Raw genomic sequence first — 18,412 nt, 5'->3', positions numbered from 1 at the left:
CTCAAATGACGCCAACTTCCCCTTCACTTTGCTTACTCGATGACAATTAACAAGGCACGGGGCAAACCTTTGATACACTCGGCATGCCAAACCAGAATTTATTCAGGACATTATATTATTTATCAATGCAGGAAGCCGTTTTGCAATCAGAAATTCAGAAAATATTGTTCAGAACCCTTTCTACAGCAGACGGAATTCAAAATTTACTTCACAGAATGAAAAATTCTATATTCGGCAAAAAAATATCGTTCTGATGAAACTTTTTTATCCAAGAATGCAAAATGCGGTAGAATTGTTTTTCCGGGCAGGACGTTTTTGCAGGCAGGGCGAAAAATTCAGCAGAACTCACGTGACTTCTGCAAGTAATCACGTGACTCCTGCCAGTGATCCCGTGACCACAAAAACCGATGTCGTCGCGCCTCATCGATGCGTTTACTTTTGCCATTTTCATGTTTCACCAATTCCGTAGATCTGTCAATAGATCCTCAGAACTGCTGCAATTGAACAACTTGTTCAATTCGTCTGCTCGATTTGATACCATGGTGCAGAGCAAAATCGAAAACTTCGAAAATGTGGGTGAGTGACGAAAAAATAGATTATATGACGTCATCAGTTTGAGTGGTCACGTGCGTTCTAGCAGGAGTCACGAGAGTCCTGTGGTCGTTAAAATTCTGAAGGAAAACAAATCTTGCCGTATCTGCGTTCTGACCAAAAAATATTTGAAACATTACAATGAATTATTCTGAAGGAAAAAAATATGGATCGGAATCTTAAACTTGTTGTTGTCCAATTTCGGTCCTGAGATAATTTTTTGTACTGTTTGGCAATTTGTTGCGTGATTCTGGCGTAACATTTAGTCTTTATGTAAAAAATTGGTCCTGATTAAATTCCGCTTTGGCACTCCATAGTGCACATGTTTCAGGCTGTTGCTGCTGTTAGGCAGTAAGTAACACAGTGGCTCCTAAGTGCCAGAACAAATATTTAGCCACAAGAATAAAAAGAGATAATGAAAATAAAATAACGCGGTCGAAAAATATTTTCACACACTTTTTTTTATTTGCTTGTTGAAATATTTTATCGGGAACAAGTTATAGAATAAAGCAATAGTAAAAAATTTCGGCGAGCTCGAAAAACAAAATCTGCACCTAAATATGTTTTAGCTCGCTAAAATAAATAAAGTAGTTGCAAAATATTAAACGGGAACAAGAATTAATTTCGAATAAATAATTCTAAAATAAAGTAAAAAATAAAGTCTATCATCAAAAGTTAAAGGCAGGACAAATTAAAGTAGACCACGAGGAACAGAATTAGGAAAAACCTAATGAACTCAGAACGGAATTAGCAAATGGGAACAAACAAAAGTAGAACACGGAACAAATTAAGGTAGAACATGGAAAAAAATTAGGACAGAACAGATTAACTCAACTCGGAATTTTAAACATGACCAAATATTAAAACCTACGCATAACAAAAGTAGAACACGGAACAAATTAAGGTAGAACACGGAATAAAATTAGGACAGAACAAATTAACTCAGAACGAAAGTCGATCTCAGAACGGAAGTAGAAGTCAAAAAGGAAGTTGAAGACAAACCCTCCGCTGTGTGACAGATAGGGTCGAGGTTATCTGGACTACTGGCGGTGTGTGGATATCGGCAATTGTGGCAATCTTCCTCCTCAAAAGACGCAATAGCGTGGCGTTATTCCGCCTGGTGTTGAAGGATTTGCCGAGGCAAAGTACTGTACGTATAATATAATTTTTCGCGGCATAACATTTTCACGAATGCCGAACGATGGATATATTCGAGGCAAAATATTTTCGCGAATCAAGATATTTTCTTCTAATCTGTGAAATTTAAATTGTCTACTTTGACATAGCGCTCTTGTGAACAGGCGCGGAATAAAGCTTGGCAGTCATTGGCGCATTGCGATATTTCAACTCCAAAAGCAATTGTTTAAGATGTCCAATTATAACCCTCAAAACAGTGACCATTCTAGAGCCCCTAGAAAAAAAACTTGTTCATTGTACAGACCTGGAATTTTGGGATTTTTCTATCTACCCAATAGGCCTTTCACCAAAAAAACATTTCAGGCAAATCTGAGACGGTAATATATCACCCTCTAATAGAAATCGACCTGATTCTCATAAAAACTAGTTCTTAACAAATCATAAACTTAATGAAAGTCGTGTATTTCAAAGAGTTTAATCACAAAACGTATTCATCCTTTGGTTTATGGCTTCACATAAAACCGGTCGATATAATATAGGCCTACTTGTTATCATATCAAGTCACAAAGGCTGTCTACGGGAATTAAAACAGTGATTAATCGGTTTCAGGAATGACCTCCTGTCTGATCCCGAGGACAACAGAGCCATTCAACTGGATGCCTCAAATGAACGAAATGATAAATATTTATTAAGAACGACCTAAAAGGATGTGTTTACCACGTTTGAAATATCCATTCCGATGTTAGTTTCTTCTGTCGTAATTTTGTTCCGTACATACGTATTCTAATTCAATTTGTTCTGCCTCTAAATTTTGTTGTCGATATACTTATTTTATTTTACTTTATTTTAGAATTATTTGTTCGAAATAAATTCTTGTTCCCGTTTGATATTTTGCGACTACTTTATTTGTTTTGGCGAGCTAGAATATACTTACGTGCAGAATTTGTTTTTCGTTCTCGCCGAATTTTTTTAGGGGCCGTCTCCAAATTGATTTCGTTTGAAACGCGTTTGAAACGTATCTAAGATCGTTTGAAATTCGTTTGAAATGTGAACAATAAAAACGCACCCAAACGATCTTGAAACGATTGTCAAACGCTGGCCCTACCGTTTTTTTCCCGTTTCATAAGCGTTTGAAAGCGAACACAATTTCGTTTCACCCCAAACGAACTTCGTTTGAAGAGCGTTTGAAATTCGTTTGAAGAACGTTTAGAAAAGCGTTTCGTTTTCGTTTCGTCAAAAACGGCATTGCGCCATTTGTCAGCAAACGCGTTCCAAACGCTTTTCGTTTGTGTTCAAACGAATTCCAAACTGCTGGAGTTATCGTAAAAATCATGAAAATGACGACCTGTGCAAAACGAACGGTATAAACCGGAAAAACGCTGACCGACCGACCTACCGACCTACCAACCCAAGGAGTTTCGTAGTTGAGTCTCAGGTCTCATAGGTCATATGTTATAGCTGGGTTGTATTGTTTTGTTGGAAATGCGTAGGGCAGGTTGTGACATTATTTTGCTTTTGGGAAGGTTGAAAAGCATCATGTCTTCACTGCATTACTAAAGTATTGAACTAGAACTGTGAAATTTGCTTTCAGCAAATTTGGGTCCATCACCAGGGGGTGACGAGTTGCTCCACAGCCATTCACACGTAGGTATGGCGATTTTACGAATCTGCCCAACATTGCAAAAGGAAGTAGTGTAGTGATCTCCCTGTCTATTCGCTATACCGTTTCGCGAATGATCTATTTCGCTCGCTCCTTTCTCAAAATAACACGCTCATTAATCAAACAGTCAGATGGGCATGATAGATCATCGATAAGCATTTACGGCTCTTAGTTCTGATTCCTACTTTCAACCGTCACACAGTTCTCCGTTTTCTTCGCTCAACATACACGACAGCTCGCGGGATCGGCCATGAGGATAAAGTTTATTTTTAAACATAACGGGGCGGAGCTTTATACAATGTATGCGTGATTGACCAAATCCCGGCCTACTGGACGCTTCTGGACGCTGTTTAGGATTACCGAAACGGTACAAAACGGCATCTTTCGCCGAAGGTACGGTGCGTAATAGTTTTTGCAAGGTTTTGCGTGCTTACGAAGTTTTTGCATGGTTTTGACGTAATTATTCAAGGGTGCCTAATGCTTAAATCTTCCTTTTTTGGGCACTACTGCAGGATCCCTTACAAAAAGTATTCTACATTGGAAAAGAAACATAGTATACCATGTATATACCGTATGTATACACTTAGTATGCAGGCTGTCGATGGATCGTATCGGGCGTCGGTTGGTCGATTTGCGAGGCACGTCGCGGCATCTATTGGCAATGTCGTGAAAGTGATCATTACCGTCGGGTGGTCGATTTGTGATACTGCGTATACGGAGGTTTACTGCATCGGTCGGTCGATTGGTCGGGCCGTGTAAACGTGTGAAGATTAGTCTTCTGCCTGTCGGGTGGTCGATTTGTGACAATCCCCTATCCAGAGCATCGGTTGGTCGATCTGTCGGGCCGTGTACTTGAATTATTATGTTCGACCTGTCGGGTGATATATTTGTGTTTCTTATAAGATAGGGAAACACAGAAATGTGCGTCGCCGAGTTGATTGGTGGGGCGGTGGGTTGGTTGATTTTTAAATGGTATAAGTATGACACGAAACGTATTCTATTGTCAAAGCTATTATTTATTTCCTCCCAACATATATAGTTACACCTCCATGATGTACCACGTCACACATGCTCAATACAAACATTATAATATCAGGCTAAATTTAACATCGTCCTACTACATTCATCATCATCATCACACAGCTAAACACGTACATAGTGAATGTAAGATGATAAATGACATAGGTATCGTCTGATACGGGTAGCTGTAAAACAAGAAACACAGAAACGAAACAGAAACACAGAAACACAGAAACGAAACGCAGAAACCAGTCTTGTGGCGAATTCTGGTCTGCAGACTCCATCTTGTTGCCATGGTTGTGGCCGCGAACGCGGGTGTAACTAAAACTGGTATTCAGTCGGAATGGAAGGAGGAATGCTCATTTCCCAATACCCCTTTTAGCCTCATCAACGTGTGCGAAGATTGGCAGCATCCGGCTTTGATCGTGCCCCTGACCAAAAACGGCCCCAGGCAGCAGCTGGGAAGGCAAGATTGAGTTACTCCAAGTCCAAGTCTAGTGTCCGCCCCCCCCCCCCCCCCACTTTACTCTATTCTAGTCGCCAAAATTGGTCTCTCACGTCTCACATAACGTCGAAATGATTCACCCATGTACTGGTACCGTACCTTGCATTTAGTGCTGCATCAGACGGGATTTGTAGGATGATCCTGGTACTTTATGTAAATTGAACACTACAAGGCAAGATGTTGCACTGCACCTTCATTTAAAATAACATGCTTTAGGAATCGAATCGAACCTACCAAAGTACTACACCACCACCTCAAAAGACTTCACCCATATCGTGCCGCCCCCTCCCCCCCCCCCCCCCCCCCAGTTGCTCCATGTATCCCCTCAACAACTCTATTGCATTCTGGCCGCAACCCACCAACCTCAGATTTTACTTTTAAACGACAATAACAACGGATTGGGCAAGGAAAGTATCGGCGTGCCGCTTGATTCCAACTTTTATGAAAACCCGTTTGATTTTCGTTTCTGCGTTTCGTTTCTGCGTTTCTGTGTTTCTGTTTCGTTTCTGTGTTTCTTGTTTTACAACTACCCGTCTGATACGGCCTATCGTTATCAGTCCGTATCTGATGCACTGGCGGTTGCTGCTCCACTTGTACTTGGTCCGGCTGATGGCTGCATGGTTGCCCCAGACGATTGGGTGTCTTGAGAGGACTGCGTTGGAGTGTCGAGGATGGTGTCCAACATATCGGCATGCGGGTGATGCTCCATGCAAATGGCTGACAGTCTGGGTGTCATCTTTACGGTGTCATTGAAAGCTCCAGTGTATGCATCCATCGTGCCCCCCCCCCCCCCCCCCTTGAGATATAATAGTCGACTTGTCCGTAAGAGAACCAGGCCAGGGCTTGAAGATCACCGTCGTCTTCCACCTGTCCTCCGTTGTCATATAGGTGAAGACACCGTCTTTTGACATCTTGTCTATCTCATCTGGAAATAATGTTATAGTATTGTATGAACAAAATGATATTATAAAAGTTTTATATATTACCGTAAGCATTCGTTATGACAAGGTCCATTAGGTCAGGTTTTATTCCCAAGGACTTAACACATAGAGAATGAGGGGTATAGGGTATAGATTATTATATGGCTACATAGCCTTTTTCGACAAGATCTATGAGTTATATCGAATGGGTTTAAACATACTGCCTCTATACATGGATGGATAAAAGAGCAATATACAGTACCTTTTAGGTGAACAATCTGTGAGCCGTGTACACATTTTTGCACCTCTGTTGTTGTTGTCAAGGGTCCTGTTTTGATGTAATACTCGGAACCACTTTATCATTCCAAATTCCATCATCTAAAAAATAAGTACAACGGTGTCTGAGTACATCTTAAGTCCACTACACACCAAAACCAGCGTTGAACGCAGAGGAAAACGAAGCGGTTTCCGCCCACATAGAAGGACCAAATCTCACGCATGAAACGATGCGGGAGGCGCATTTGAAAGGCAAATAAACCCATTATTTTCACACGTTCTAATTCATTTACCTGTTATTTTTTACATCTCATCATCAAAATCGGTTATTTTGTGATGGCTTCCCCTTATCGTACAAGTACCAGGGCATATCTCTTTGCTCTTGCTTTCGGCATGGTCCAGCCGGAGTTAAAGTAGTTGAAATATACCCAGTACCACTGCCAGTAAAACGATCGCACCCTCGAGTCACCTTGTCTGCTGACTGGGCGTGTGCAATAGGAACAACCGTCGCGGCGAGCGCATCGAATTAAAGTACAGGAGTCATTTCGGGTAAAATTTTGCCGATTGGCTTTGATGTGGCATATTTATTCAACGTCTATGGAAGTTATTTTCACGGCGGTGAACGCGCGTCGTTTTTCGCCGTCGCGGCACGGTTTTGGTGTGAACGGGCCTTTATTCATAGTAACTGCACCTCGGAGTCGGAGAGGTGACGGTAGAGTTTTCACTGAAAAAGTCTGGAGGACCCCAAACATCAGTGCGTTTACAATTTTGTGTAACATGAATTTCATTCAAGCGTTTGCAATACGCAGCAACCCCCCCCCCCCCCCACGCCCCAAACATTCGAAAGATATATTGGGTGGCGATCGTGTAGCTTTCTACGATGTTCAAGGATATGGATTTAACCAATGACCAACCTATCGTACAACTTTGGACCATTTTCACCCAATCTTACGGTAATGAACAAAAATTTCGTATCTCTGGAATCAACAAATTAGAAAAAAAGACACATGAATCGGCGTTAGGGATTGGTCAGGTAGCAGGCCACTGAAAATTAGGTTAAAAAAAGAGGGGCCCTTCTTTCGTGAGGACTCAAGGATAACAAAACTGAAAAACTGCCCTTTTTAATTCAATTGTCATAAGCATACAAGTATAAAATAAGGGGATTCTTTTTGCCTTCGATTTTTAAAATTTTTTTTTGATAGGATCATGTATCAGATTACTCACACAAACAACAACATCTGCAATTAGTAGTGTTTTATCGAGGATCAGAAAGGGGCAGGGTTTTTGTGAAGATTTATTGAAAATGGCAGGGTACTAAAAATGAGCATTCAGAGTTATGAAGTACACGTACTCATGCAATACCAGAAGCCTGCAGAAGCCTTTAAGACCTCACGAAGCTGACCAGGCATGCCAGATGAATGTGCACATTCATTTCATTACTCATTCTAAATATAACTGTTAAACTTAATCAGATATAGAAGGTGGAAGCGCAGAAAATGGCAGGGTACTAAAAAAAGAGCATTCAGAATTATGAAATATCAATGCACTACCAGAAGCCTACAGAAGCCTTAAGACCTCAAGAAGCTGACCAGATAAATGTGCAAATTCATTTCATTATTCTAAATATAATTGTTAAATTGAAGCAGCTTGTTTAGAAAGTGACAGCTCAGTTTCCCTTTAAGTAACACTGACAGAGGCCCATGCGTGCCTATCAATCAAGGGGCGGGTTGACAAGACTGAGAATAGTGTTGTACCGGTATTGATTAGAATTCTATTTTTATGGCAATATCGATGATTTGACACAGACTTTGTGTCAAAATATTGAAAATAAGGATAACATACTGACATAGTTAACCAAATATCAAAGTGTAAATGGGTGTGTGCATGCTACAATCCAGCCTTTCGTTCCAGTTAATACATTTTTTAATATATTTAAAAAAAAAGAGCATTCAGAATTATGAAATATCAATGCACTACCAGAAGCCTACAGAAGCCTTAAGACCTCACGAAGCTGACCAGATAAATGTGCAAATTCATTTCAGTATTCTAAATATAATTGTTAAATTAAAGCAGCTTGTTTAGAAAGTGGCAGCTCAGTTTCCCTTTAAGTGACACTGACAGAGGAACATGCGTGCCTATCAATCAAGGGGCGGGCTGAAAAGACTGAGAGTGAGAATAGTGTTGTACCGGTATTGATTATAATTCTATTATATATGCCAATATCGATGATTTGACGCAGACTTTGTGCAAAAATATTAAAAATAAAGAACAAATACCGGTATTAATAATATTTTCAATCTATCTAAAAATTAGCATTCAGAGTTATGAAATATCCATGCACTACCACTACCAGAAGCCTACAGAAGCCTTAAGACCTCACGAAGCTGACCAGATAAATGTACACATTCATTTCATTACCCATTCTAAATATAACTCCTAAATTGAAGCAGCTTCATATAGAAGGTGGCAGCGCAGTCCCCTTTAAGTGACAGAGGCCCATGCACGTGCCTATCAATCATGGGGCGGGCTGACAAGCCCGGGTGTAGTGTTGATTACAATTCTATTTTATATGCCAATATCGGTGATTTGACGTAGACTTTGTGTCAAAATATTCAAAATAAGGATCACATAGTGAACCAAAATAACAAAGTGTAAATGTTGTGTGCTGCAATCCAGCCTTCCGTTCGAGTTAATACATTTTTTTTCAAATATCAATTTCAAAAGAATGAGCATTCAGAAAATGAAATCTTCATGCACTACCAGAAGCCTACAGAAGCCATAAAACCTCACGAAGCTGACCAGATAAATGTGCACTTTAATTTCATTATTCTAAACATAGCCTTCTCTTGATTTGATAATGAAAACATGAAAACAGCTTGAATTTCCGGTAGGCATCTTCATTGGTGGCAGAAGGAAGTGTGAACACATGAAACCAAGTATAAATACAGTACGGTAGATGGTTGGTATATCAAAGTTCGAAGAGAGCATCTTAGTATAGCAATTTAATAGCATTACATTATAAGATCAAACCTACCTTTTTCTGCACCTGGTAGGCCTATGTCATTGACATCACCGGGATCAATCATGCTGAACACAAACCTGAAATAATTTGTGGTGGAGATGGGGTTTAAATACATGTACGATAGTTTAAATCTTAAATGCATTGGAGAATACCGGGGAGAATACAGTCACCCAAAAAATAATCTGGGGGTATCGGTATCACCCAGTATCACAACGCCCTCAAAACATTTCTCTTGTTGTTGTCGGTTGGATTAAAATTTATAACATTTATACGCATGTAGTTACTCTACCAAACGCTACTTCAGTCTGTTAACGTCATAAAGTAGACCTATATGTCATTTGGTTGGTAATAAAGAGTGGGTAAGTTCGAAACTTTAATAGTCATATACCAAGGCAATACGGCCACCGCGCTGGCGATGTTTATTATATTTTTTGCAGCGTGGTATTGGCAGGACTCATTCAAATGGGAGAGCCAAGAGTACCAATATAGGGAATGGCTAGGATAGGCTATAGTGACTACTATAGTATAGCATACAGTCATGCGCAGTTACACAACGGCAAGTCTTGGAGGCAGGAATGATTCTGCCTATACATACATGTCATGTCTGGGCCGACCGCAAGATCGATGTGCGCGAATCGGTACTAATTTAATTCTAGTCATAGACCTAGGCCTACTTGATACAAGCCTAACTACTTGAAATGAGAATTTAGGATTGATATTCAACACATGCGATCGGCCCTGATGTCGCAGGACTGTGAAAAGATAGGCCTTTAAAAGCGCTTTTATAGGCTAAAAACAGTGATACGGTAGCAATTAGAAGCAAATTTCTCTAGATACAACTGTTGAATCTCAATTAGACTTACCGATAAGGATCGAAAATAACAGAGATAAATGGGCGAAGTACACATCCGTCTTTCAAGATAATCAATGAAAGAATGAAATAAAAGCATCGCATGCGCATTTCGTGCAAATTTCGTTTCAAACGAAGTACGTTTCAAGTTCGTTTGATAGTGCGTTTTCCGTTCGTTTGAAACGAAGTGCGTTCGACAATCGTTTCGATTGAAACGAAGTTCGTTTGACAATCGTTTGACGTGCGTTTGAGATCCGTTTCGTGCGATCGTTTGGAAAGCGTTTGGGAAGCGTTCTGATCGGGCGTGTTCGTTTGGGAGCGTTTCGAAATTTTCGTCTGGGGTGTGCGTTTGTTTTCAAATGCTTTTCAAACGGCTGATAAACGGCAGATAAACGGATGATTTTCGTTTAAATTTCGTTTTAGAATAAACGCTTTTTGCCCGTTTCAAACGCGTTTGAAACGAAATCAATTTGGAGACGGCCCCTTACTATTGCTTTATTCTGTAACTTGTTCCGGATAAATATTTCGATCTAGCAAAAATGTAAAAATGTGTGTGACAATATTTTTCGACCATGTTATTTTATTTTCATTGTCTCTTTTTATTTTGATGGGACTAAATATTTGTTCTGGCACTTAAGAGCCACCGTACAGTAAAACTATGAATCGCTTTGCTATGTTCGCCATATTTAAATGCACTGCATGCAGAAAGCGACATGTATTTTGTATAGAAAACCAGGTATATGGTTTTCCAGGAATCGGTGGGGATTCCCCAGTGTTAACCATGAGTTTAGTAAGAGTAAACTATGAGTAAACTTTTAGTAAACCTGAGCTAGGGTTATCTGGGCTCAGGTAAACTAATAGTTAACCATAACTTTTAATAAACCCGTTTACTCAGACGTGGTCTGCGGTGGACCCGCGCTGTATATGACCTTGCCTGTTAACGGCACGGTTCGGGGTATTGTTCTCGATGTTTTGACACATTTCTCATTAATCATTCATGATATGTTCGAAATTTCATCGTAGATTTATAGATACTAAGTAGTTTCATAGATATGTTGAGCGAAAGCAGCTAGATTGTTGGCATAATGTTTGGTGGGCATGCCCAGTTAGACACAATAGGGGGTCGCCATGGTCATCGAGCATTGGAAATTTTCCCTCTCCATGGGGATGATTTGGGGATGAGTTTATGACAATATTGGGATCCCGAAACTTGCGCATTGTTAGAGTATGTAGACCTTCTCTTTGGCGTTGGATGTTTTACACCAAATTTTCAAATAGCTCTTACATTTATGGACCCAACGAATGTGGCAAAGAGTCATATGATAACGAGTCTTTGCATGTGGTAGGTACAGCCGATGTACTAGTTGTACAACTCCATAGTAGGTAGTGTACTCGTTTTTTTGTGGCCAACCTGTGTTAAATTTGTAATATACAGTGAGTACTTAGTTAACTGGTGCTGGTCTAAAATTTTCTAAGTCCATAATAGGTCATTATAATATGCATTTTAGGCCCAGATGGGTTGTGCAGGGCCTACATTCCTTTTGAGAAGCATGAATGGGCTAATAATGACAACTTGAGCCTACTGCACATGTCGGCATTGATACCTATTGACTATGATCACTTTCATCAAGTACTCAGAAAGTTTTAATAGCTTGAAATCCGACATGCAGAAAGTCCATCCAAGACTACGATCACTGGCCAGTGCTTTTCATGGAAAATGAATGTCGTTACAAGCTTTTTACAGGGTAAACCCTAAAAAAAGTGGCATTTGAATCAGGGAGGGGATGTGAGATTTTTGCCCAAAAGTTTAACTTGGGGGGCAAGTAACTAACACTTACATAACCGATGCCATTAACAACATTTACTTATTCACTACTTTGCACTACAACTGTTTTACAATTCCAAGTTGTCGTCAAAATTTAAGTTATCATCATCATTATCGGAGTCTGACAATTCGTTTTCACCAAGCAACAAATCATCACGATAATGACCATCTGGTTGAGGTGTTAAGCCAGCCACTTGAAATGACTTAGCCGCAGACTCAGGAGCTACATCATTCCATGCTCTACTTATAATGCCGAGTACATCCTGTAATGTAATTTTGCGGCAATTTCCGTCAGCCTCAGTTGCATCACATTTCCATAACTTCCAATACTTTCGCATTATAGCTTTAAATCTTCTCATAATAGTGAGATCTAACGGCTGAGCCAGCGATGTACACCTAGCAGGAATATTGTCTAACAGTATGCCTGCTTCAACCATTGGGTAACAGAAATCCTCTGCTTGATGCGGTCGGAATCTGTCCAAAAGCAGAAGGATGTCATTAAAGTCAAAATCGCCAATGTAAGGGAAAAGAACATTGTCCAACCAATGTTGCAGTGTCTCTCCATTCTCCCAACCAGACCTCGAGGATGTGACCAGTACGTTATCTGGAATGTTGTTCAAATCTCTAATCTGACGCACGAAGCCCGGCTGCCTGAAAACAACATGAGCAGGCGGTTTTTCTCCGTTGGAGCCAACTGTCAATCCAACGATGCACCCGAGTTTGGCATTTCCTCGCGATGTTTTCACATTTACATCTACTGTACCTCTGGTCTCAGCTGTATACATCGGAGGGAAGTCCAACTGAGCAAACGTTTCGTTAAAGTTCAAGAGCGTGTGGACATGGTTGTCAGCTACAGTTTGCCTAACGCCAGTCTGAAATTCTCTCACTCTCTGTGGTGCATCAGCCGGTACAGTGGTGGAATCTTTCGTTTTACGGCGGAAAACAATCTTTTTCTGTTTCATAAAATTTGTAACCCAACCCACTGATGCAGAAAACTGGGACCTTTCGGGGCGACGTGCTGCAATGTCCTCAAGTTCATTGTGTGGGAGTTGGCCCCACCAGTTCTGAAATTCAATCGTTGCATCATTAACAATGTCCGACCGAGAAACGGGCAGGGCAATATTCCTCCGTTCTTGAAAATGCTGGTGCACGATATTCTCAACTTCCGGCCAACAACCATCATGGTCGGTTCTGACTCGCCGGCGTTCTGCATTTTCCTCCACTTGATCCGTCATTTCATCGATGTTCTGTATCCATCTCCTGAGCGTTGTTGGGGATAGTCGATAGCGCCTAGCATACTCATTGACATTTAGAATGCGGCCATGTTCAATTGCTGTTTGGCAATCCAAGGCATGTCGCAGCCTGGCTTCAACAGTGTAACTGTTACATCGTCGAGGGAGACCAACTGCTGCAGCACCATTCTGCTGATCGGCATCATCATCATCATCATCGTCATCATTGCCAGCATCCATCATTGACTGACACATGACAAAGAGCGAAAGCATCAGCAGTAACAACAACGTTGTGTTCCTCATGATTTGAACTTTCTACAGGAATGACCAATATGATTGTTAGGGTAAAGGGCCTAGGAAATTACACAACTGCAATTGCCTTTCATACCAACCATTGATTGATAAAATTGGCCACAGAAGACCAGATCAAGAAATGAACATGTAATCAAAACTCTGTCATTTTCTTCATTGAAATGTGATTAGTATAGGCCCTACATGGTCGTAAATCGACAATATCCCATTCTGGGCCTCTATTAGTGACTTAGAAAATTTTAGACCAAGCACCAGTTAACTAAGTAGTCACTGTATATTCAAAAACTGCAACATTCTTGACTTACGATTTCTTGCTTCGTCTTGCCTTTCAACAGGTCCGAATAGTACTTGAGAGATATAAGCGAAAATGTTGCCCATCACTGCAAATTATTAAGTGTCAGCTAGATACATCCATTTTCCAAAACCGCATTGCAGTGATCTGATATTTACTCTGTTTGAGACATAACCGTGAAATACGCACTACATAGACATGTAAGTATGTCATCTCAGTTAATCATGGTTTAGATCACGCTCTAGAACAGAATCGATATAAAACAGACGTCGCCATGAATTGGGTTGACCTACTGGCCGGGTTGCGAAGTTTTTTTCCCAGATGGTTCATCCATTACGATATTTTCTGGCTTCCTGATTGGTTAGCTGTTTTGAATATATTATCTTCAACGTGCTATTGTTGACAGAATGTACTCAATGTTTTGTCAATGCATTGGGACCTTAGGCAATGCACTTTACCCATCAGCGTATTTGGTCCTTAGACGAGGCACTTTGGGTTATTGGGCAAAGCACTTACTTAACCCATCAGTGCATTGGATCCTTGGGCAAAGCGCTTTCCCACCAGTGCATTTGGTCGTTGGGCAAAGCACTTTAGGTTTTTTGATTCTGTCCAAAGCAAGGCACTTCATACCCTCAATGGTTCTTCTTGAAAATGGTCATTGGGTGAATCCATGACTTTTGATCAGCTGTGGAGAGTACATCTTCAAACAAGTTTTCCAAGACAGGCAATTGTACAGTGTGGTTTATTTCATGACGCTGACAACTACATACTGAGGAATCTACAGTTGGAACCCCAGTGGACTGAAGACTGAAGAAGTTACAGATCAGCATAAATTCGCAAAATCCCTCAACAAAACTGAAAAATCACCAAAATGATGACTCCTTCACAAACGATATACATGTACATACACCGCTGTTCATTTTGCAGAAAAAATTTGCGATGCGATTGTCAAGTTCAATGGACAGAACACTCAGTTTAAGGAAATCAATCATATCATTTACCACTTTGAGCTGTTGCTTTTGCCATGTTTTGCCAGCCAGACATTGAGACAAATTGTGTGGCGCACGACGTGGTCGTTTCGTAGGCATAATGTGGCAAGTGTCCTTCAAGTCATTAACATTCACGTTCCTCTCAGTCAATATCCGCTTGGCAGATGTTTCGCATCCTGTGTGCAAACATCTTCTCCCCCAACTGCAGTTGAGCAGCTTTTGCTAAGAGCAGTTGGCTGAACCTTGATAATTGTCCCTGGTTTGTTGGGAACACATTTCGACTGTGAAGCGTGCTTTCTCTTCTTTGATGTCAACGATTCTGCAGCACCCGTAGAGGCCAAAGGTTTTTAGCGCCGAAACAGTAGCATATTCTGTTTTTAAGTCATCAATTTTTTTCATATGCGACTTGACAGCCCAGAGAGTTCAGCTGGGTTTTTCCTTAGAACATGAATCAGACTATCCGCCACCCTTTGTACGCCAGATTCAGACGAGACAGGTCAGGCATAGAATGTTCTACAGGAACATCGTCAGACGTTTCAATCACAGCTAAATTTCCGTATCTGCTGTCAAACCTATTCTGCATTTGCCGCTGAGCTTGAAGAGACTGCAGAGAAGGGTCTGAATCATTGTCCACCGTGTCTTCTTCCATACTCACTGGAGACCAACCATCAGAGGGGCTTGGCTGTTGACATTCACTCATTTCAGGTCCACCACCAAGTGGTCTAAACCAACCATCTGGAATATTTGTCAAGCCAGTGGCAAAGTAGAACAGGTGCAAGCGCGTATGCTCATCTCTGATTGGTACAAAGTTTGTAGAATGGACATTGCAATGCTTGAGCACAGCGTACTGATGCTTGCATGGTGCCCCATTCAATCCCACATGGCACGTGCACATGTGAGTTATCATATCAACATCAAAAATGCAATTTGGTTCATGTTCACTCTGAACAGAATACATCCCACTCGCCTCGGTAGTGCTTACCATTTCGGCAATAATCTGTTCACCTCCAGGTAGATATCTCTTAGAGATGGTCATATCAAGTTGACCATTGACTATAGGTCAGTCAATCTACGTTCATAGTATTTGGGCACCCGAACTAGCATGAAGTCTAGCAACTGCACAGGACTGTATGCTCTTACCCGTTCGAAAATCTGATCCTTCAGTACTCTGAAAGCAGCTTCTACATAGTTGTCAGTGTAATTGCCGCGCATTGGCAACAACATGCCCACTCAGACCGTCGGTCGTAGAGTTTCTGGCAATAGCCCAAGAAATGATCATACCTTGCAGCAGTTGAATAATTGGTCAGGGCAGAAAAACTATCCCCCAAGTCTGTTTCAGAGCTTGCATATACCATGGCTTTAACCAGTCCCAACAGGTAAGGTCGGTCTTTGCGTTGAATGGAGTTCTTAGCCTCCCACAGGTATCGCCACACATCCTGAAAGACGTGAAAGACACAAAGGACAAGCTTTGCATCGGGAAAGGCAGCATTTAGACTATTCCTCTCTGTGTCACTATCATCCGTGATAAAAAATTCGGGTCCTCTGTCACCTCTCGAAAAAAACGCTTTCTCAGGGGCGACTTCTTTGAACAGCTTCAATGCCAAAGTAATTGCCTCTCTCGATTCAGGTGTCGTAATCAAAACTCCAAGTGGAAGGCCCCAGCAGGACTGTGGGTCAACAGAAGGAACACCCTGTAATCGTATAGTAACGATCCATCCCGCAAGAAACATCGACAATACCAGCTCAATACTACTAGCATGGCCTTTGTGAATTCTGCGCATCAAGGGTGCGCACGCCGCTATTGCTGTCCGGTCCTGTTGCTGAGCCATCTCCACACACTCTATCCCTACTTCGGTGTTGTAAGCCTTGATATTTGGCTCCAGATCAAGCAGCATATTTTCTCCAGACGATGCAACATAGGCCTTCTCGTACACGTTTCTGTAAAACCTGGAATGAAAAACAAAGATTTTTTTTTGTTCAGTCGCCTCCAACTTTTCAAATATCATCAATTTCATATAGCAACCCACGTATCTTCTAATTTTTGTAATATCAAATTAAATAATCATGATGTTCTCAAGGAAATGGTCAATGGACAATGTGCTCACAAGTTAACCAAGGACTGTGCATCATCATTATCATTGAGAGCTTCAGATAGAGGGTATATTTATTGGAGGAGGATGTTATATATCCTTGCGAGAAGACAATAACAATTGTTTGGTCTCGGAGCACATAGCGGTCACCCAGGGGTATATGTGTATGAAGTGTGCGTCCAGCAGCTTAAGCGGTTACGAAACGTGCCATGCCACCCATTTGTAACGACGACGGACGATGCGCTATGACATGGGCCGAATATCTAAAACTATGATGCTGAACTGTCGCCAACATTACGGCAGTTTATGATAAATTTTGATATCAAATTTGTACTTGAGGGCGTGGGGAGGGGAGTACGCGGGACTTACCAATGGCAAAACTGAAGATCAAACATATTGCCATGTCAGCAGCCTTCAGAACATACTAAAGTCCATACTCTATCTGGAGGTCCATCTTAAACGTGTTCAGTGCTGAAGAAGGGGAATGACCTTTTTCGAATAATGATTTAAAAGCAGCAACTTTATCTTCGTCAACATCACGATGTTTCCGTGTATCAGCAGTGTAGATTGCATGGTTGTAGATGAAATCAAGGGAGACCAGCATGGTAGCACCACCGAGATGTTTGCAACCTATGTAACCGAGCTCTGCTCTATATCTTATATAATAATAATAATTATAATTACAATGATAATGATGACAATAGGTCAATTCCAGTCAAGTCAAGTCAAGTAAATTCATCAACAGGCCTATAGTCCTAGTATAGCGTGGACATGCGTATATTCTCAAGGCCATATAAGTATGTAGGAACATTAGGTCTAACGATATCATATTATGTCACTTGTTATTAGTAGGGATTTACCACATGTTGTGACAGTTGCTAGATGATTTGATATTGCCAACGTGTACTTTAAAGAGAGTTCCGGAATAGCTGTCTAAGTGGAAGGTACGGATGCCCAACTCGACACTGGATGGTCCAACTCATTATCAATCCAACTCAGTTCAGGTGATCAATAAACAAGAGGCCGTTCACAACTCCTGCTGCATTGTTTGTTCATCCCAGATCTTCCATCGGTCTTGGAAAGGACAAGAACTCGTCTCAGTTTGAAGTCAGCCCACTTCAACAGAAGCGATATGTTTTTCTGCATTGAACCTGGCAAATGGACTTCAACCTTGCTTCTCAGAAACGTCTCACAACGAAAACTACCTAACAGCACGCCGGCTTATGATCGTGGAAACTGATTCCGTTATTTTTGAAAGTGAAGATGCTTTTTGGTCATGGGCATGAAAAGACCAGGGCCCCCAGAGCAATTGTCCTCATCACCTGTTGGTTGGAATTTATTTTCATTTTTGTAAATGTTGGAACATGTGCTTACAACTGAAAGGTAGGTCACATTGTCCTTAAGATAAATTCCAGGTTTTGACATATGTGACCTTGAAAAATATAGGTCGAGATCAAAATATTGTAGCACAGTGTCAAACGTTCAGACAAATCAGTGACAAACATGACTCGTGTGTTTTTTTTCCTTTTTTAAAGACCAGGGACCTGTTTCATAAAACTTTTTAACATACTTCCTTCAAGGTACCATAAAGGAAGGATGTAACGTCTATTTAAAGCTGCGTATTAAAAGCGTTTCATAACTCATTTTTACTCTGCCATTACATTAAGTTTAACAGGCCTGCCATTAATAAA

The 18,412-nt window shown here is 41.0% G+C and overlaps 1 protein-coding gene across 2 annotated transcripts in view; it reads right to left on the bottom strand.

The window, feature by feature from the left end:
- Positions 1–13,841, bottom strand: part of LOC135485717 (TPR and ankyrin repeat-containing protein 1-like) — a 50,149-nt gene extending 36,308 nt beyond the window's left edge. For both annotated transcript variants that reach the window (XM_064768110.1, XM_064768109.1), the window contains exon 1: positions 13,656–13,841. In XM_064768110.1, the coding sequence (XP_064624180.1) occupies positions 13,656–13,728 (73 nt within the window). In that variant the 5' untranslated portion in view covers positions 13,729–13,841. The remainder of the gene's footprint in view (positions 1–13,655) is intronic.
- Positions 13,842–18,412: the final 4,571 nt, after the last annotated feature.

This window comes from Lineus longissimus, chromosome 3, assembly GCF_910592395.1.
Source record: "Lineus longissimus chromosome 3, tnLinLong1.2, whole genome shotgun sequence".
NCBI classification, from domain to species: domain Eukaryota; kingdom Metazoa; phylum Nemertea; class Pilidiophora; order Heteronemertea; family Lineidae; genus Lineus; species Lineus longissimus.
The sequence above is the reverse complement of the archived record's forward strand: the minus strand, read 5'-3'. Positions and strand labels throughout refer to the sequence as shown.